Genomic DNA, 21,490 nt, shown 5'->3' with positions numbered 1-21,490 from the left:
CCTGACCAAGTGAGTAAATAAGAGAATGGGCTGTTTGCAGTTAGAGAACAGCCTATACTTTATACTTTATCCAGTTAAACTTCATTTAAGCACTTGAAAATCCATGCAAGAGATGATCAGAGTGATTATAATCAATGGCTTTGGCAACATTTTAAAAGTAGCTTGTAAGTCACAATCAAAAATAACACAACTCACTGATTCTTTTTATTTGGAATATGTATTACCATTCTTAGATCAGAACAAATATCAATGTTTATAACACTTCAAAGTATCATATCAAAAATTGGTGATTAGTTCTCTTGGTACAGCGTTTTTAAGCTAAATGTTGAGACCAGCAGCTGTTATTTTGTGCTCCAGCAAAAAAGACTATCAACTTTTTGCTATATCATAATATGAAGAAAAAATATAGGCTATGACAATTAAATAGGTGAATGCTTATCTGACAATAAGATTTGTCTTTGCAAAACGTTAATGTGTGCAGTTTGGATACAATTTTCAGAAATTTGGTTTGGCTAAAGGACATTATGCCTATATAGTGACAGAAGCCATGGTCTTTATAAGCCTCAACAATAAAGAACTAATGTAATGCAGGTTTTACTTTGTGCTACAGCCACAACTGGTTATACACTCATTGGACTCCAGACTGTCAAGTCTTTAAAAAGCCACAGAACATAGCACATAAAGAAACGGCAGTGTCAAACACTGAAGCATATTAACCACTGTCTCTGAGGATGTATATGATTTCACGAATAGGCTATCAATAAGTCTAACACCTGGTCTTGTAGCCTAGTCAGTTATAGTTTATTGACGTATGTTGATGTCCCACCAAAAGAACAGTATTGGAAAAATGAGAAATTTCAGTTTCAGAGGTGTCCACTGGTAAAATAGTTCTATCAGCACTCCCTTGGTCAACAGGTCGAGATGCCATGGCATGCATGACGGTTTATCAGGTGAACCCAAACCCTACAAACGGAGGACTAAGGGGATGAAGTTAGCGTTGCCATGGTTCCCTCACCAAAAAGTCAGGAGGATTTTCCCCATAGGAAATTTGTCTGACACAGAAAAATAATGTTTATGATACTTGTACATTTTGTTCAGCAAAATAATCTCCATATTTACACACATTTTATGATTTTTTAAAGCCTAAGAATAATCGCCAGACATAAAAAGCTAACATAAGGCTACAGAGGTGGTCGCATGACTTCGATGTCACCACCACTAAATTCACAACTTGTAGTCTGATCCATGTGTTCTTGCTGACCTCTTCAAAAACTTAGGAGTAGCCTAATACTTGGCGGCAATACTAGTATAAACACAACCAGAGGGGTGAAGAAAGCTGGTGAGTATAGGTCGGTTTTCATGATCGATGCTAATGGAAACTCTGTGTCCTATATGTAAAGATGAGCTAGGCTATCTGCTTGAGTTATTTTCCTTGTAGGCTACTTTACCCAAAGGGTTATTTATGGCCCGTCACATTTATACGACATCCGATATCAAATGTTGTGTGATCATTTAACATGAGCTGAAATTAAGTTAATCACCAATGCAGACAAACAGAGATTCATTTACTGTTTATTTATTTCGATTCATAACAGCACATGGTCCTTCATTGAGTTTTTGCAACAGTAACATAACTTATAAACCTGCAGCAAGTCAGTGCATAAACATATATATAGTAAATAATGATTTTGATTTAAAATTTGAAATAAAAATAAAAGCTATAACAGTAACTTAATATCAATAAATATAAAACAAGTTGTTAAACATTCACTGGATGGTATCAAGTATGACTGATTGTCTGAGTTATTCAGTATGAGGTTTAGTGCAGGACTGGATGAACCCGAGACTTTACTTCTGAAAAACATTCATTTTAACACATTAAAGTCTTTAATCCTCTCTCCTGTGTTTGTTACAGTAAACACTACAATATAACCCTCCAAAGCAGAGGGGGTATTTGGCATTCTGCTGAAGTCTGAGATGTGGTCACATGGTGGACATCACTTCCAGTGTCTCCTGGTTTAATGACGCCAACAGTTTCAGGTTGTCTTTGCACTCCCGGGCCAGACTGTGATTGCAGCTCCCCTGACCTGCAGACAGGAAGTGCCCCTTTGCTTTCAGAGAGAGGCTCTCTGAAACCTCAGGGCTCTCAGGTGGCTGAACAGAAGCTGGTTCTGGACATAATTCATCCACAAAACTGTCCCACTGGTCCTCCTGGGACTGGATGGCTGCATGCTCAACAGGCCCGAGTTCAGTTTTCAGTAACTCGCCGGCCAGCCTCAGTGCACAGCCAGCAGTCAGAGACGGTGGGTATTTGTTGAAAGCATAGTCTGCTAGACTCAACTCGCATACCTTACGTGCAAGGTTGCTGCACTGCCTGGATCTTTTTGCGTCTGGATTCATTCTTGCAGTCCCACCACTCACAAGCTGTGCAGCCTCAATGCAGTTGGTGTAGTAGTCCAGGAAAAAGGCCAGGGTGGGGGCAGCGAGGCGGAAGTTGAGACGCAGGAGTATGAGACACTCCAGGTTGCAGAGCTGCTCTTTAGTGAAGGCATCGCAGCACAGTGACAAGAGATGGCTGATCCGCGGTGAGCAAACCTCCACCTTAGTGACGCAAAGACATTGAGGGAGATTATTGAATGAAAACCCAAAAGCACAAACTATTATCTGTTCCTCTGGCATCTATACCTCACTCACCTGTTTACTGGCGAGAAGCAGTGCAGTGACACCCAGGAGCTGGAAGCAGTCGGCAGCCACGGCTGTGGATGCCAGGAACCTGTCCACGATGTTCACTGCCAGGCAGCAGCACTCAAAGGACAGACGGAAATGTTTGTGTACAGGGATAAGCCAGCTGATGAGCTTACAACGTGCTTCTGCATTTAGCTGCAAGTAAACAAAATCCATTAGTATAGGCACTGGCAGCAGAAATAAACTAAAAATATGAAATAAATAAATAATTATTTCTGTGAAATAGGTTTGAAATATCTATAGCAGAGCCTCTTATTGCATTTCTATTGCTGGTTCTCACACATTTATGTCCAATATACCTGATGATCTATTTCTATTTCATTAAAAACTTTTAATAGGCCTATCGCAGTTATATAGTCTGTGTGCTCTTTCTTTCTTTCTTTCTTTTCTATGTGTCTATTACCTATCTATCAATGACATTATGTATTCCAGATGTTGATTTATGATGTTGAAAGTAGGCTAGCCTATCAGTAGGACACTGGACAGTGAGTAAAAAAAATGCAGCCCTATATCAAATCAAAAAGTTAAACGTTAAAAATACTAACTTTTTAATAACTTACTTGTGGCTGACGTGCCAAGCTGTTGCATGGATGAAACTGCGCCTCTCTCTCCCTCTGGATGCTGTAACCAACGTCTCCGTACTGGAGGTACCAGCTGGACAGCTGCTCTGCAGGAGCCTCCGGTTCATAAAGGCGCCGCGAGAACACGTTTGTCCGAACTGGAGATGCTGATCCTGGGGAGGGTCCCAGATCCTCCTCGAAACCGGAGTCACTCAGTTTGGCCATGAGTGTCTGTTTTCTGTGCCGGGCTGTGTGCCGCTGTCTGGCCGCTGTCAGCGCTTCTCTCAGAGGAGAAGCTCCGTCCATCCGCCTCCGTTTGTAAACACTCACCGATCCGCCGTCACCGCTCACAACAAGTGACACCATCATCCACCACCACCACCACCACCGCACACCGGCAGCCCCTGCACTGAGGCCGGGTCCCGCACACAGCTGCAGTCCCACGGTGACGTCACTTTTCCCGGGGTCTCCCCCGCTCTGGCAGCGCACCTTTCTCTGGTCTCCCTGGGCGACACAGGGCAAACAATCACTGGTCCCATGCAGGAATTAATTAACTTAAACCCTCAGCCATATGTTAGACCTTCTGTGGGCTTAATTCCCTAGAATAATAATAAATAAATAGACAATCATGCCCTTAGGCTACTTTAAGAATGAGAAATCAAACTAATATCCATAGACTGGATATGAAATTATTATCCAGACGAAATGATTGATGCATTTCATGTGTAGTGTGTAAGATCAGATAGTCGTCCCACAGTGGGGAAATTAGGTTGCAGCAGCAGACAACAGCAAAGAATTGTATAGCAATAGCAGCAGTATTTACCTGGGCCTATTTGTAATATGATTAATGAATAATAAGAATAGGCTAGGATATAATAAGAAAAGAATCAAACAAACATAAATTGCAGTAGGCTATCTGAACTTAACTGAAAGCCACATTTGCTTGCTAACTTGTAGATTTAAAAGCTAATGTGAAATTAGGCTACTAAAAGTAATTTATTTTATTTTATTTTTTACAGCAAAAAAAAAAAAACATAACAAAAAACATAATGATTATTATGTCATTTATTTTTATTCAAAGTTGTGGAACGTCTTAAAATAGCAACACTGGTGGAGATGGGTGAATATCGGCTGCTGGGCTGTTATGTAATTGTTTATACCTGTATATTTAGTTTCAAAAGTTGTCTTCGCTGACGTTGTTTCTCAGCGCTCCCTAGGTTGTAGTTATAATAATAATATATATATAATAATAGAACAATTATTCTTGCCTAATGTTAAAAGGGACCTCTCCTGTTGTTTTGCGGTGGGCGGAACTTAAACGCTGCTACAAAAACTGCTACAAAACACAATCCGGACTTCACCTCTCAAACTCCAGTACCAGTGTCAGACAGACAAACGATCATGCCCAGTCAGACCTAAACAAGGCTTCAACTATGTCCTCTGTGCTCGTCTTAAAGGTATTTAATGGCTTTGTTGTTTTTTTTTTAGCTGCATAATATATATCGCTGACATCTGTTTTTTATTAGCGGTTGCCTGTTAAAGCGGTGCTGCTGCTGCAGGTTTGAGCTGCTTTAAAAACAAACGAGCAGTGATGCTAATGCTAACTAGCACGAGAGCTAGACGTTAGCTGTTGGAACGTTAGCTGCTAACAAGTGAGCTAGGCTACATGTAGCAAGTGGGCTAACATAAAATTTCGTGACCAACACGAGTTTAGTTTCTCGGCGGTGTGTGTTAGCAACATGTTTTTTCTTAGCAGGCAGAGGTGTGTGCATATAATTACGGAAGATGGCGGTGAAATTTTGTAAAGGGCTCAAGAAGCGACTGAAGAAGCGTGTATAAGCTTAGCTAGCACAAGCTAACACTTAGCCACAACAAAGTCAAGCTAACAGTTACAGTTACCCGAGTACCTTGAGAGAGACGTTGGTTAACGTTACGTTACATCTGTGTTGTGTACAGTCACCACAATGAGCGTAATGCCAATGGAGATATGTCAGAGCTGGAGTAACATAACGTTACAGCTGGAGGAGGCATCGATGTTTTCTTGAGTTTTCCCACGGGGGTTGAGATTTCAACCTAAAACGGTCCAAATGTCCATAATAATAAAAGTGTTTTGTTGTCAGTAACATTAACCAGTTCGCATTTCCCAACACCGTTTTATCGACAACTACCTGTCAGGGTTGTCAGGTCTGTGAGGCAAAAGCAGCCGAACAGCAACTCAAAACCAACTGGGTAAAAACGCCCCAAAAACCAGCCAAAATATGCCCATTAAATCCATGTTGCTTTTAAAGTCCAACAGAATTGCTATAATTGCAAATATGTACTATATGAAATAACACCATAAACACTGAATACACTGTTCCCTAAACTGTTATTTCACCTATGGGTCCTACAAAGGCCTAATGTAATTTACAGTATTATCAGAACTTAAAATAACATATAGGATACTTCAGCTCAGACACTGACAATATTTTATTCATATAATTACAGTATATAGTTACATATGTATGTAAGTATACTATGTAACTGTAAATATATAACTATTTGTGCAATGTAAAAAAAAAACACAGGAGACCCACAGTGGGTCCAAATGTCCAACATTGCTAATAATAAAAGTGGCTTGTCAGTAACAATAGTTTGCATTTCCCAAGTCGATGCTGAGTTGACACCCGACCGTTTTATCAACTAGGCTACCTGTTGTCTCATCTCACTTAAAAAGCATGCACATTAGGATAAACGTAGCTTTCATTTATTCACAGTCTGGCTTGAAATAGATGAGAAGTTGTTGCAGCCAGTGATGCTGTTGCTGTACAGAGGAAAATATCATCTCAAATAAAATACCATGCTGCTTCTCCAGTCACTCTCAGAGTCATAACTTTGGTAGATGATCCTGCTTACAAACAGCATGTGTCAGTGGTGTTTTTGGTTAAGAAAGGACTATTTATTTTACCCAGCACTGTTTGCACCAGTATAGCATTTATCTTTGTCTTTGTTTTTCCACTTGTCTTGCATGGCATCACATAATAAAAAAGAAAGGACTATTTTATATTTACATAATCATCTTTCAGTTTTAGCAGAAGTGAATCATGGATAACCCAGGCAGGCCTTACCGGGCTAGACAAGGCGGCTGGGAGAGGGCAGCAGGAGCAGAGAAGACGGAAAGCTGGAGGATCCAGGACCAGGGTCGAGGACAGAACTACAGACCAGAGGGGGGTCACCAGGGTAAGAAGAATCAGGGTGGGCCGCACTGGGCCAGTCCCAAGAAGGGAGCGCTGGGCCCCCTGAGCTACTCCCCTGGTGGATTCAGAGGTGGTCACAGCCCCCTGCAGAAGGACGATCTCCGTTGGCTCCTGGGTCCCGAAAACAGCGGGAATCGAGAAGAGAACTGGAGAGAGCGCTCGCAGCAGCAGCATTACTGGAGGAGAGGCGTCCAAGGAGGAGAGGGTCCAAGGGAGGACAGGGATCAGGGGAGGAGGGAGACCCCTGAAGGCAGTGCTCAAGGTAAACCAGCTGAGATAGGATAGGGTCAGGTCAGGTTTAGGGAAGGAGTGGACAATTTTACGTTCATCCCCACATGAAAGGAGAAAAATTCTGTGGCAGTCAGCTAAAGTCAGTCAGAAATGAGTTGTTTATTAAAACTTAGCTGGAGTGTAAGAGGGCGGGGTACATAATCATCCATGAGATGCACACAATACTAATTAAGGTCTCCACAAAATCATGCGTATCATGTTTTTTGGCACACTTGTTTCTTCCATCCAAAAGGGAAAAGACGGAGAAACAGACACAAGAAGAAAGGTTTTGCTGAAGAGGGTAGGGGCCATGTGAACGAAGACCCCACACTGTCAGCCAAAGAGCAGGAGAGCCTACAGCAAGTAGAGAGGCGACTTAATAAAGATGACATCTTCTGCCTCAAGAAGGTACAAACTTAACCCAAAAAGCAAAGCCTTAAGTCTGTTTTATATATATATTTTTTGTTGTTGTTGTCTAATTTTTCTACTTTTCTCCCTCTTTTTAAAAAATGTCAGAAGACCCACAGTAACCCCAGTGCACTTTACACCTGTGCTGTGTGTGACATTCTGTTGGAATCTGTGTCTGAAGCGTACAAGCACATCAGAGACAAGCGGCACAAGAAAAGGACACGGGTGAGAAATGGTTTCATCATGCAGACGGATGACGATGCTTCAAGACACCTCATTGTGATCTTTGTGCATTAACGAATCCCTGTTTTTGCTTGTGTGCGTTTGGGTTCACAGGAGAAGCAAGAGCAGGTGATGCTGACTGAGATTATGCCTCCAGGCCCGGAGCAGATAAGCGCAGTGAGCGCCGCACTGGAGAACGTCGTCCGGGATCATGGGATGAATGAGGAGGATGTTGAGAGGAGACGCTCCGTGGTCTCCATCATGCAAGACCTCCTTCTGTCCGTCCTGCCTGGTGAGATATATTACTTTTGATTATCGTCGTATTACTTTGTATCAAACAGATTCTTGTGCTATTCATAATTTTTAATGTGAATGAAATTATTTCTTCTCCTTTTTTTTTTTCTTGACTGTAGAGATCAGGCTCAGGCTCTATGGCTCATCTTGCACTAAGTTTGGATTTAAGGATTCTGATGTCAACATTGACATTCAGTATCCACCTCACGTGAGTAGCCCAGTGTGAGTTTGATTGTATGAATACTGATTTAACAAGGTTTGTATTGGGAGGTTGACAAAACCCTGTACACCCTGTGAAATAGACACAAAACCCCCCAACTATAATCAAACCAGCTTTGATTTTTACAAGTTGTTTTGTCTAGATCCAAGTAGAGAGTATGTAGCAGAGACTGTGATAACTGTGTGGATGGTGAAATGTTTCACATTTGTGGATGTTGTGTTTGTCATACATTCATGTGCCCTTTTTTTTTTATATATTGTATTTATGTTGTATAAAGGTTTTGAAATGGAATGTATTCACAGATGCATCAGCCAGACGTCTTGTTGTTGGTGAAGGAAAGTCTCTCTGTGAGCCGTGAGTCACCTCTTGGTCATTTGAGCGCAACATTTTTTCCTCACAATACTTTCCACTGTAGGAAAGTCAGCCAGGCACAAGGATGTCATGGGTACTTGAAATGTAACATGTCTTCTTTTGTCCTCAGCTCTCTTTGTCGACCTGGAAGCTGATTTTCATGCCCGGGTGCCTGTTGTCATTTGCAAAGAGAAAAAGAGGTATCTAACAGTTGTTCAGTAGATGATGTGTTTTGGTTTTTATTCCCCACAGAGTTGGAAAACTATTGGTTATATCAGGGTTGTATTTCCACATGTGCAAGAGCAGTTATAACCACTAATGAAAACTGTATTGTCATTTTTCTTTCTCAACAGTGGTCTGCTCTGCAAAGTGAGTGCAGGGAATGAGAACGCTTTCCAAACCACCTCCTATCTGTCTGCTATGGCCGATCAGGAGCCTCTGCTCCTCCCGCTGGTTCTGTGCTTCAGACGCTGGGCCCAGGTGTGACTCCAGTTCACTTCACCTCAGTTTGCCTCTTGTTTCTTGTAAAATGAGACACTCTGTTTCTAACACGAGCTCTTTCCTCTGGCTTAGATCTGTGTCATTGACCGTGCAGAGGAAGGTGGGCTGCCGCCGTACGTCTTCGCCCTCATGGTTATCTACTTTTTACAGCAGCGCAAAGAGGCCCTCTTGCCTACCTACCTGAACACTGAGGTATGTTTCTTTTCATCTTCAAAATGTCCCGTTCTATGTTCAGTTCTGGTCCTTGGTAGTTGTTGTTGTTTTCAGTGGAAACTAATCTTTTATTTATTTTTATTTTTAGATTAAGGTGTACTCGCTCAGCAGGTTGTCAGACTTCAATCTCACACATGTGGACGATGGACATTTACACTGGGTTTACACCCCCTCCAGAGAAACATCGCAGCCAGCAGAGGACTCCTGCATAAAGGGAAAGGTAACCATGAAAACAAAAATGTGGTGAAATCACCAAGAACAAACTTGGCAGGAACACATTGATAACATATGTGATCCATCATAGAGAAACATCCTGCCCAGGTTTATGTTTGTTTAAGTGAATGGATTTGTCATCTTCCGTCATTAGAAATAATTTGGAGGCCACCCAAAACAAATAACATAGTTCCTGGGTAACGTGTTTAAAAGGCTCAAGCACAAAGTCTGAAGAGCAGTGAAGAATGATGGTCCAAATATTTATGGAGTGGACTGTGTTTGCTGTCTGATGTGTGCAGGTCTCGCTGGTGTTTCCGAATCCCCACCGGGCCGTGGAAGTCGGGCTTCTCTGGGTGGAAATGCTTCGCTTCTACTCGCTGGAATTCAACATGGCTGACAATGTAATAAGTGTGCGGACCAGCACTGTCCTCTCCCGGGAGATCAAAGACTGGCCAAAGAAACGCATCGCTGTGGAAGGTCAGAAACCTCATGATGTGTAGTATGAATGTTGAGTGTTTTTTGTTTGTTTTTGCTTTGGGATGCATTGTTGCTTTTATCAGGGGAAAGGTTACTGATGTTATTGTCTCTTATTACTTCAATAAATTTGGCTAGAGTTGTTTTTACACTACACAGAGCACCTTGGCTTTTGCCCTGGTTAAAAGAAAGATGGCTACGATTAATTTAAAATGCCCCCTCTGTGACTCAATATTTAGATTGTTAAATTCTATCCCAGCCATCAATGAAGAGTTTTCTGCAGTTGATTTATACAGTGGTGTTTTGTTGACTGATGTGGTGCTGAAATCCTAAATTTGTTACTTTTCTATTAGTTTTTTAAGGGATGATCGTAATCTACATTTCTGGTTAGAGGGAAATTACTATGAGCTGTATCTGCTTCACATCTTATAAGTGTCTGTGTTTCTGTGTTCAGACCCATTTGCCGTGAAGAGAAATGTGGCCCGCACAGTGAACAGCCAGCAAATGTACGAATACATCCTCCACTGCCTCAAAACCACATACAAGTACTTTGCACTGTCGCTCAACATGCCAGCTTCCAATGACAGTACGGGATCGCGGCGTGGAGCCGGTCAGAAGGGTTCGAACGAAGACATCGAGGGCCAGTTCAGTCAGCTTAGCATTAAGTCTCAACATGGAAGTCATGGTAAAGCTGTGGAGAACGGTCCCGAAGACTCTGACTGCATCATTGAAGAGGAGGAGGTCGAAGAATACAGCGACTCGGACGAAGAGAGAGAGAAGGAAAAGGAGGACCTGGGCAAGAGCAGTCTCTCTGAGGACGAGGAGGACCAGGATGACCAGGACGACCAGGACGACGATCTGGACATTTATGAGGACGAACTCGGCAGACGGCACTTGGACAGCCTCACCACAGAGGACGAAGAGATTTTCCTGGTGGATGAGATTTCAGGGGAGGAGCTGCTGTCTGACGAGGAGGGTCCCGATCTGGACACACCTGGTTCAGTGGATGAGGAGGAGGAGGAGGAGGTGGAGGTGGCTCTCAGTCCGTCACCTTCACTGGAGGATGCAGGCAAGGCGGAGATCCTCAAAAATAAAATTCAAAACCAGATCACACGGTCTTATGAATTCAACAAGCAGTCTTTCACCAGAGGACGGGTACGTTACAGATTCACGTTTGTTTTCTCTTTTACATACAGTATTTAGAAAATCTCAGGGTTCTCAGTGTGTAGGAAAACATATACCAATGTCAAATAAGCTTCATCGTCTCAGTAAACCCCCCCCCCTAATGTCTTTTAGTCACACATGGTCGTGTGCAGCTTGTGCAAGCGTGATGGACATCTGAAAAAAGACTGCCCGGAAGATTTCAAGAAGGTGCAGCTCGATCCTTTGCCCCCGATGACACCAGAGTTTCTCGGTGTCCTCAACCAAGTCTGTGAGCAGTGCTACAGTGAGTATTATGTGATCGTGATGTGACAGGAAAATAAAATCAGTTAACTTCATTCTAAGTGTCTAACAAAAACAAGAAGATGAGATAAAAGGCAAACGCATAAATAAGAAAACACCTAATATGTGGAATATCAAATAAAAGTTGTGTACCTATTTGATACTAAAACCCCTTTATACAATAGGGTGTTTAAGAGGACATTTGGGAGAGGGGGAAAATAACCTTAAAATGCAAAATTCAGTTTTCATGGTATTTGATTATCTTTCACATGTGGTGTAAACATAGTTGATGAAGAGTTGGGATAACGTGAGAACACTGTGATATTCACAACTGAACTGTCTGTGAGGTTTGTTCATTGGAGTCAGAAAATGCTGAATTGCACAGCTGTCTTGTAAATTGCTCGTTTCAGCTTGATTAGTGCCACCTGGTAGGTAGGGCCACGTTTGTAGTGAAGATTTATTTTTTTTGGGCAGCTACTCATGTTCATGAAATGTTTTTATGCACTTATTTTGAAAGCTGTCATTAATATGAGATTCATTTTACACCACTGACATCCTGGCAGTCAAGAGGTAGAATTTAAAAATAAAAGGAAACGATGTGGAGCTTGACTGTAATTTGCACCAGATCTGAGTGATGGTCTGTTTCATTTTTCAGCTGACTTTGCCCCAGATGAACTGGAAGTGAATATAAGAGAGCACATCCTTCAAGACCTGGAGACCTTTGTCAGACGAAATTTTGCTGGTGATGTTTTTGTTTTTTCCCCAAACTTTTCTGGTACTTATTTGCCCACCAACAATGAAATTGACAGATCATGTTTTGTTTTTGTTTTGTTTTTTTGACCCACAGGAGCACGGCTGCAACTGTTTGGATCATCCAAAAATGGCTTTGGCTTCAGACAAAGTGACCTAGATATCTGTATGGTGTTGGAAGGGCAGGACGCCATAGATGTAAGTTATCTCTTTATCCCACCACTAATAGTACGTTGCATACAGTCACATATACAGATATGTGTGTGTGATATTGTCTCTTCTCCAACGATTGGGGTTCTGGTACATCTTAACCAAACAATCTTGTGGCCTACTTTGTAATATTCATTCTGATTTTGAATCCATACCATATATGTTTGTTCCTTTTTATAAGTTTTTCTGTTTTGTCCTCAAAGGATGGTGACTGTATCAGAGTCATTGAAAGCCTGGCAAGGCTGCTCAAGAAACACCCAGGTAACATAAGGCACATCAGGATTAGTGGCACTTCTAGTGTGTCAGTCCATACCATAGGTTTTTTTTATTTTTTAAATCATTTTGTAATCCGTCTCTTCACCTGACCTCTGTCACCAGGTCTGAAGAACATCCTCCCCATCACCACGGCAAAGGTTCCCATAGTGAAGTTTTACCATGTTCGCACCGGCCTGGAGGGAGACATCAGCCTCTACAACACACTGGTGGGACTCTTTCTCCCTCTTTTTGTTTTGTGCAGTTTTTTTTCTGGGTAGAATTGAAGTTGCTGGAAACACAAACTTTGTCAAACCTACTTCTTGGTGACATTTTTATTTTTATTTTCAGGCCCTGCACAACACGCACCTGCTTGCATCGTATGCTGCAATTGACAGGAGAGTGAAGATCCTTTGTTACGTCATGAAGGTTTTTGCCAAGGTGAATATTAACACTTGAACCCCTGCCCCTGTTTCATTATATTATACTGCACACATGTATAACTGCCATGTTTATTTTATTTTTCCCCCCCCAATCCAGATATGCGACATCGGTGATGCCTCACGTGGCAGCCTTTCATCCTACGCGTACACACTCATGGTGCTGTTCTTCCTTCAGCAGCGAAACCCACCAGTTATTCCTGTGCTGCAAGAGGTACTAATGACATGGTATTTGTGAAAATGTTCATTTGGGCACACTATGTTCACTCTTTTATTAATGTAACTGGATTCCTGAGTGGCCTCCCTTATGATTTTATCTTCGTCATGTATGCTAATAATTGCATAGTTTTATTTTTTGACTTAAATGAGTTTGTTTGCCACAGATTTATGATGGGAAGAAGAAGCCAGAAGTGCTGGTTGACGGCTGGAACGTGTACTTCTTTGACGACTTAAAAACATTGGTGAGTTTTGTCTATTTTCCTTTTTTTTTTTGCATATTAACTCTGAGTGAATGAGCATGTCTCATTGTCTTACTAACACGTCCATCATGTGATGTTCCACCTGCAGCCCAGTCGCTGGCCACAGTTTGGGAGCAACATGGAGTCGGTGGGGGAGCTGTGGCTCGGCCTGCTCCGCTTTTACACCGAGGACTTTGACTTCAGAGAGCACGTCGTCTGCATCCGTCAGCACAGCCGCCTCACCACCTTCAACAAGCAGTGGACATCCAAATACATTGTCATTGAAGGTCAGCACGTGTGACATTCTGTAAAAGGACAGTATTATTGCACAGGGTTTAAACTGTATTATTGTTAGGTTGTTAACTTGTTAAATGACTTTAAATCACTGTGTGTCGCTGCATGGTAGTGTTGTTGTCAACTCTGTTGCTTTCTTTTCTGTGCTCGTTTACAGATCCATTTGACCTCAATCATAATCTGGGTGCTGGTCTATCCAGGAAAAGTATGACTTTTTAAAAATGTCTTCTGTTGTCATATTCCTAGAATACTAGTCTTTTATCTTTGTTTTTCTGTCTTTTTAAATTTGTTTTCTTGTCTCTTCCCCATGAAACAGTGACTAACTTCATCATGAAGGCTTTCATCAATGGCAGAACAGTGTTTGGCACCTCCATCAAATCCTTTCCTCACCACTACCCCACTCAGATGGTTGGTATTTGCTGTCTCAGCACTATAGTTGCACATTGTGGTGGCTTTATCTCGGCACTGACGTGTGACTCATCCTCATCTGTCCCCAGGAGTATTTCTTTGATCCTGAAGTTCTCACCGAGGGAGAGGTGGCTCCCAACGATCGCTGCTGCCGCATCTGCGGCAAGATCGGCCACTTCATGAAAGACTGCCCCATGCGTAGGAAGTGCGTACCATCACAATACATGTCAGCATACAGGATTTGTCAGTTAACTTAAAGTTGAATATCTACTGCGTACCGTTTGTAAAGCTGTCTGTATTGTGTTGGGGACAATTTTGTTCCAGGTCCAAGCACAGAAGGGACGGTGAGAAAAGGCCAGAACACCTGAGAGACAAAATGGATGTGGCAGAGAACAACATGGATCCGATCAGACACAAGCGCGAGCACTGGAGGAAAAGAGATGCACTGGAATTGCGTTGCTGCTACCTGTGTGGATCCACTGCCCACATCAAGAAGGACTGCCAGCTGTACAGAAGCCCTGCAGGTGCACTTTGTTTATCTTTACATTGATAAACCTGTTACAACAGATGTCCCTGAACTCTATAGCAGAACAGTTTTGTTAGTTTCTTATTTTCCTCTATTGCATTATAACTATCATATCTACTTTGTCACCTGGCAGGTAATGTGAAGATGGAAAACTTAACCCCTCCCTCCTCAGCCCACCTGAGGAATTTAAGAGAAAAGGAGAAACAGGTACGACCCGTCTTGTAAATGGAAATGTCTTATAAATTGGTAAACTGCTACATACTGTACGTGGCTGTCCCTTTGTCCCTGTTAAACCCTCTGTTGTTTTTTCTTCTTCTTGATTCTTTTTTTCTAGGGTTCACCCATACTAGAGGAGAAGAAGAAGAGGAAGCAACAAAATGTGATATTAAGTCCACAAGCAGGTATGTAACATGTGAGGTTGTTGTTGTTTTTGCTTCAGTTACAACAGTTTTTGTGTTATTATATAACTTTGCAAAAAATATCAGAAGTTTAAAATGCCACGCCTCGCCTACCATAAAACACATTTTCCAAATGACTTGTTTAAAACAAAGATGTGTTGAGGAGACATAGTCACAGTTAATACTTTCTGTTTTTGGTATTTTCGGTCAACTGTCTTGTTTTAGGGCTGGTGTGGAGAGAGAGTGACAGCAAGACATTTTTGCAACAGGCTCAGCTTGAGCCGCCTTATTCTGAACAGAGCGAACACTTGCTGATGTTTTTGCTAAAGTTGAGCATTTTCCTTCTGCCTTTATCTGTTGTTTTCTACATAGTCCAAAAATATATATTTTGAGTATCTTACTTGTAACCTGAAATGAGTTTTGTGCAAATAAAGCAGAAGGAGCAAACACAGCTGTCAGTTCATCATGTTGCAGCAGTCTGGCCCGCTCTGTCATTTAGCCTGATAGTACAGGTGTGTTTGAACAATGCAACAGTGGACGGTGCCGGTTCGAAGTGAAGTTTTTTTGACGATTCCCTTCTGGTTTTTTTCAGGAAGTTTAGCCTGCCGAAATATGGGTCGCACTGGTCACAGGAAGAGCCCGGTGGAATGAGCAGCAGCTGTGGCTACGCAAAACCACAAGGTTCTTCTCTTGTCCAGGCAGACAGAAAAGTCCAGAAACCCCTTAAATCTTTGTGGGACTGTTGGGCCAGTGTGAGCCCATTAAAAGCCAAAGCCAGGACGCCTTGACTTGAAGCCAAATAGGGCCTTTTTATGTGTGTTTCTTTTCTCCCCCAAGGTGCCCCTCCTCCAGAGGAGCTTTTTAAAGCTTTCATTTTAACATGAAAAGCCATTATGCATGGACCTCATGTCTTTGTTTACTTACACTGCCAGTCACGTTTTTTTTTAAATAACTCATCGCATTTCAAGCAGTGTTACTTCAGATTCGGTGCAATTGCCTAAATCAGAAAATGTAATTAATTGAGATGTTTCTGTTATGACCAACATTCAAATTGGCATAGACCTTGATCACCATAATAAGGTGTTTTTTGCAGACTACATGATATCAATTTGTCTAATAGATTGTAATGCTTCTTGACACTATATTTTCAGCTGTCATCACAGGTAAGATCTAGTGTTTGTAAAGACTGTGTCAGTCCTAAGACAAGTGGACATGGTGATGGTATATTGTGTTCCTACTAAAATTAACTTTGACGTCTGGTAAAAGTTGTCGAGATCAAGGCCATTTCAGATTGCACCGGAAAGTCACTCATCAGTTATTCCTTATTTTCTAACTGCAAGGATGTATTGGATGAGTTTTCTTAATTATCTCTCTCCAGAGTTAACCAAAAAATGGCAGTGTAACTTTAGTGATGGCCAGGCTATTTCTTTTAATGTGGAATTTCGTTTTAAATCCCATTTTATTTGTCCTCTGCACTGACGTCCAGCAGTCTGTCTCCTTCAGCCTTGAAAGCAGCTCATTGTGCAGGATGTCTCTGTGTGTTTCTGTGTCTCTGTAAGGCAAAACACTATGTAGATATTTTTTTTCCCCGCATCATCAGTTTTAATTTTTTGAGACTGCTTATCCATCCTGATTTCACACAGGCAGTTGAGGGGCAATATCTAAGTGTGAATGGAAGGTAAAATAACAGTAAAACTGTACTTCCTCTGCTAACCCAAGCCTGTATGTGTCTCTGCACATGCTAGAACATATAGCCGAGAAAGTTTCATGCTTAAAACAGTGAGTCAAGGTTTTAAATGGCATACAGGTACGCTGCTGCAAACGCTGTGTTCACCTACTCCTGAACTAGAGGATATCTCAGTCATTTCAGTGGAGAGATAAATGTATTTATTTGCCACAAAGGCTTCATTTTGTAGTAATGGTGCCACAGATTGGTAGCTGCACTGTGAGGGTCCACACCCTTGTATTATGTTGCTGCTAGTTAAATGTCTCGAAGACCTGCTTATCATTCAACTTCAAGTATGGACTGTCTGGCTTTATTGTTGTCCTAATATGGCTAAATTTTATTAAAAAAGTGTTGTTGATGGTATTGTAATGGAATTCTCATTTTAAAGTACCTTTTGTTTTAGCCAGTTGTCAGCCTTATTGCATTTTTGTTGTATACAAATAGGTTTAAGTTGTTTTTAAGGAACCACAATCCTGCCAGGAAAAGTTGGCTTGCAATCCATTTGGTGTCTCAGAATTCATTAAACTAAAAATCCAATCCCATTTCTAGGTCTAGTGAGTCTGTCTGTGCTACATTGTACTGTATATTGTAAGATTGATCACAGCAGTGGTGGTGAGGCTTGGCACTGACAAAGTTTCAATTGTGAAGAGATTAAGAATTAAGAAACACATCTCTCTTTTGTCTAATACATTTGTAACCAGCCTGTAAATACAAGTGTAGTATTGATTTGAGTTATTTAACAGGGAAATTAAGTTTCACATTCTGAGTAATCTAAGAATTTAAAGTTAACCCACCCTGCTCACTGATTGTTTCGTTTTTTTTTTTTTTGTAAAATGTTTTGAATAAGATTATGTGTATGCCACATTAAATATTACACTAGTATAGAGAGTAAAAGTTTAGTATTGACCTCGAGAACAGTGGTTTGGTAAATAAGACGCTTTATATTTTAGAAAATGTGAGGAAATGTGAGGATAAACAACCAAGTAGATCTTGGAAAAAGAAATCATTCCAGAAACGCAAGCCGTATTGAGTAGTAGGACAAAAAACAAAACAATGTCCTGTACTTATTTTACAGCTGTTACAAAACCGAGGTTCCTAGCATCTTCGGTGTCCTATATCCGTAAAGGCCATTGGCTGTCACCCATGTCTGTCATGATTTGAGCCAATCAATGAGCGAGTATCGTATTTGTGGGCGGGCCCTAGTGTCCCTTTACACGCCTGCGCAACTGGATGTTGTGATTTCGGACTCGTGAAGCAACATGTCTGCCTCCATGGTGCGAGCGACCGTCCGAGCGGTCAGCAAAAGAAAGATACTACCCGCAAGAGCCGCACTGACACTGGTAAGTGATGAACTGTGCTCCTAAATTCACCCAGAACATCTTTCTGCCCGGTCAGTTTGTGCTTAACAGGAACCATATGGCGTTAAGTAACACTCGCGTCCGGTGGCTAACGTCGTTACGTGATCCGGAGCTAAGCTAAGCTAACTAGCATCGATGACATAAACGTCAGATGCAGAACAAGTTTCCCGAAACACTTCTCTTTTCATGGCGTTGATGATCTCGCAATAGCTGATTTACACACTAGAGAGGCTCTCCACTTACGATATTATGTTGTGAAACTATATTTTATCTGTATTTAACTGAATATTAAAGTAACTCCCAGACAAAGTTACGTTAAATCGCTAAGACGAAGTGTTGTGGGGCGACCGTTAACTGCGCATTTACAATTCAACGCAACAGTTAAACCGTTACAACGATAAATTAAGCCTCTCTTATATGCTTGAAAACAGTAATAATGTCTTAATGTACGAGATAAAAGGCAGTAACATGCAGGAGTAAGATACACTCTATTATTGCATAATGTAAATGGACTCACAAGATGCAGAAGATGCATTAGGCTATATGATTGAAATAGACTTCGGTGCAGAGTAATGGTTTGTTATGGGCGTGGGAGTCTGATGGTAAATATCAGCTCTCTGCTAATTCTGCTGTGTCATGATGTAATGTTTGTGGCTTCAGCTGATAAAGGCGCCCCGCTAAAGTAAACGTAATCTAGTGGGGACGTTCCTCAACACTGAGGCAACTGCAACTGGTGTGGCATCATCATCACAGAGCCATGCTGCAGGCCTCCTTCAACATTATTTGGTACAAAATCCATGTAATTAACTACTATTAACTACAGCTTAAGCTTTGGACATTGGCTATTACACCGTGTTGGTAGTTAGTAGAATAGTCACAAGCTGTGACACGGTTAGGATGTACTGTACATTTGGTAACCTGGTGGCACACATACAGATGAACACATCGGCTTTAAGGGATTATGACCGGCGTAGTTCATGCTGCCGGTCTCCCAAATGCTCTGTAAAGAAAGCACAAACATGCACTTGTCCTGTGCAGCAACATCCACAGGGTGCAGCATTATGCTATTTCATTTAATTGAATCTATTAGCTCATACCAGTCCACCATACTACACTGGAAATTATTATAGAAACTGAAACCAGCACTGACCGTAGTATGTTTCTCTATTCAGTTTTGCCTACAAATACTGCTTTCACCTGAATAGAGTGTATATCATAGCTGTTCTATTTGTTTTTCTTCTCTTTTAGACTCCAGCAGCTGTGAGTAAAATCAGGTCGTTGTTGCAGGACAAGCCGGAATATGTAAGTTAACAATATGAACAACAACAACAGTCACTGAAACATCAAATAACTGAGCATACAGTGTTCCTCTACTTGCTTATGTAATGGCAGCAGGAGGGCCTGTTGTTTTCTCTTCAGTAAATTAGCTTCCTCTGCTTTGGGTTGTTTTTAAAGTTCATTTTTATCAATATTTGTGAACCTTTTCTTTTGACCACACAATCGCCTTTTCCATTCTTTTTTTAAATGTCACATTTACGCAACAGATTTGTTAAAGTGATGTATTTCCAAGCATTTTACACTCTGCCTACCATTGTATTAGATTAGAACAATTAAGGTGTCTTACACACTAATTGTGTTTGACTTCAAGTCTAGCACATGTGCTTTCTATTACTCTTGTGTCTTTATGTTATATATGTATAAATATCTATATATATTGTCTCTCTGTAGATCGGTTTGAAGGTCGGTGTGAGAACACGTGGCTGTAATGGACTAACCTACACACTGGATTACACCAAGGATAGAGACAAATCAGATGAGGAAGTGCTGCAGGATGGTAAATCACTTCTTCAATATTGTGTTTTCTGTTATAGAAAAATGTCCTGACTCCTGAATTATCTTAGTGGTACAAAGTTCAAATAAAGTTTGTTGGGGATTACTCACAACTTGTCTTATTGGCTGCCACAGTGATTTTTATTTATCAATACCACCACTAGGGACTGTTAAAGTTAGACTTTTTCAGATTCTTCATACAGTGGCTGTAATAAAATCATGTGTTAGTAGGATTGTTGTGTCATTCTTTGCACTTTGATCATGTATTGATGTCAACATTAGAGTCTGACAGACAGCTCTACCTGACTCTCTTACAGGTGTGAGGGTGTTCATAGAGAAGAAGGCTCAGCTGACCCTCCTGGGAACTGAGATGGACTTTGTGGAGTCAAAGCTGTCCACTGAATTTGTCTTCAACAATCCCAACATCAAGGGCACATGTGGATGCGGAGAGAGCTTCAACATCTGAGCGTCACACAGACCCTCCGTCCCACCGCACCACCCCTCCCGCTCCAAACCTTTGTCCCATCCACTAAGACTGAGAGACTGAATGTTGACGAGGGAAGTTGGACATGAGGAAATCTTTTTGTGATGTGGACGTGCCTCCTTTCCTACCACTGCTCTTCCTGCAGACCACTCACATATATATATATACACACACACACACACACATTGCACTCTTGAAGCCCAAGTATGTACACGCACATGCTTAGAGGAAGGTTTCAAAATGATGTGTAGTCAAAACCTTAATTGATTTTAGGTTTGGATACCTCTGATGTCAACACTGCTTCTTTTATTCTGGCCTCTTCGTTTAAAAAAAAAAACCTGTTAGAAGGACCTCGAAAGCAAAGTGTTTTTTTATTTTTATTTAGTGACTGTTTATCATTTCACACATGCACGCATTTTCTTTATTCATTCAGTCAAATCTCACCATGACTTTATTATGCAGGAGGAAATGGTACAATGTAGCCCTAGAACATGTTCACTAAAGCAAAGAGCCGTTCAGGTTTAACTTGGTGAAGCTAAGATGATACTGTTAAGTTTTCTGTTTTCAAATTGGAATCTATCCACCAAAAACTCCCCCCAGATGTTCAGGCCAACAGCTGTTTGACAAACACACTGTAAGACAGTGCGCCATTTCCCAGTGTCATGTACCCCCAGTATGTAAAGGTGGAGGAGTTCGAGTGTCTTGAATCTGCTTTATCAGTTTGTATAGTCTTTGAAAAGTTAAAGTATATATTTATCTCTGTGTAAATATAAAGAATGTAAATCTCCCTTGAACCACACAAACGCACAACAAAAACAAAAAAAATAACGCACAAAACATGTATCCTTCACAATAAGAGTACATGAGGTTTATGTTGGTTTCTTGTTTTTTTTTCTTTGCTTGATCAAAACCAGGAACTGGTGTTTGTATAGACTGTGTGCTCTTAAGATTTGTAACCTGTGCAATATGTCTGTGTACATATGAATTAATAAATAGATAAATCCAGTTATGTGACATTATTGTGATTTGACCAGCTGTCAATCACTCTCAGTCGTCATGGTGATGGCTCATGTCAGAACTGTTACATCATAATGTGCAGGTTTTATGCTGCAAACCCACAAGACATCGCCTCCTTTCTGCTGAGGCTTTTGCATTAAGGCAGAAGGAGAGGGAGGTACGGTCATTTTGAAAATATTTTATGTTAAT

General features: G+C 41.3%; 3 protein-coding genes across 3 annotated transcripts; 2 read left to right on the top strand and 1 right to left on the bottom strand.

The window, feature by feature from the left end:
* Positions 1-1,983: 1,983 nt before the first annotated feature.
* On the bottom strand, positions 1,984-3,617 carry ccno (cyclin O; the record flags this gene model as incomplete). The annotated part of the gene is made up of 3 exons (XM_083978207.1): positions 3,306-3,617; positions 2,695-2,880; positions 1,984-2,601 (listed from the first exon to the last, which is right to left on the bottom strand). The coding sequence occupies exons 1-3, from the start codon at positions 3,609-3,611 to the stop codon at positions 1,984-1,986; spliced, it is 1,110 nt and encodes a 369-aa protein (XP_083834333.1). The 5' UTR covers positions 3,612-3,617.
* A 923-nt stretch (positions 3,618-4,540) lies between these two features.
* tut7 (terminal uridylyl transferase 7) lies at positions 4,541-16,970 on the top strand. Its single transcript, XM_083978944.1, has 29 exons — positions 4,541-4,762; positions 6,371-6,803; positions 7,065-7,219; positions 7,328-7,444; positions 7,556-7,733; positions 7,855-7,943; positions 8,258-8,309; positions 8,437-8,506; positions 8,660-8,786; positions 8,880-8,999; positions 9,109-9,240; positions 9,533-9,710; positions 10,162-10,862; positions 11,004-11,154; positions 11,806-11,892; positions 11,998-12,098; positions 12,314-12,371; positions 12,489-12,592; positions 12,714-12,803; positions 12,903-13,016; positions 13,186-13,263; positions 13,370-13,547; positions 13,712-13,759; positions 13,871-13,962; positions 14,052-14,167; positions 14,287-14,486; positions 14,622-14,695; positions 14,823-14,889; positions 15,479-16,970. Exons 2-29 carry the CDS (start codon positions 6,389-6,391, stop codon positions 15,535-15,537), a joined length of 3,951 nt encoding a protein of 1,316 aa, XP_083835070.1. The 5' UTR covers positions 4,541-4,762; positions 6,371-6,388; the 3' UTR covers positions 15,538-16,970.
* An 870-nt stretch (positions 16,971-17,840) lies between these two features.
* Positions 17,841-21,283, top strand: isca1 (iron-sulfur cluster assembly 1). Its single transcript, XM_083978222.1, has 4 exons — positions 17,841-17,952; positions 19,219-19,272; positions 19,699-19,804; positions 20,118-21,283. Exons 1-4 carry the CDS (start codon positions 17,872-17,874, stop codon positions 20,264-20,266), a joined length of 390 nt encoding a protein of 129 aa, XP_083834348.1. The 5' UTR covers positions 17,841-17,871; the 3' UTR covers positions 20,267-21,283.
* The last annotated feature ends 207 nt before the right edge of the window (positions 21,284-21,490 follow it).

This window comes from Trachurus trachurus (genome assembly GCF_905171665.1).
Source record: "Trachurus trachurus genome assembly, chromosome: 9".
Classification (NCBI taxonomy): Eukaryota; Metazoa; Chordata; class Actinopteri; order Carangiformes; family Carangidae; genus Trachurus; species Trachurus trachurus.
The sequence above is the reverse complement of the archived record's forward strand: the minus strand, read 5'-3'. Positions and strand labels throughout refer to the sequence as shown.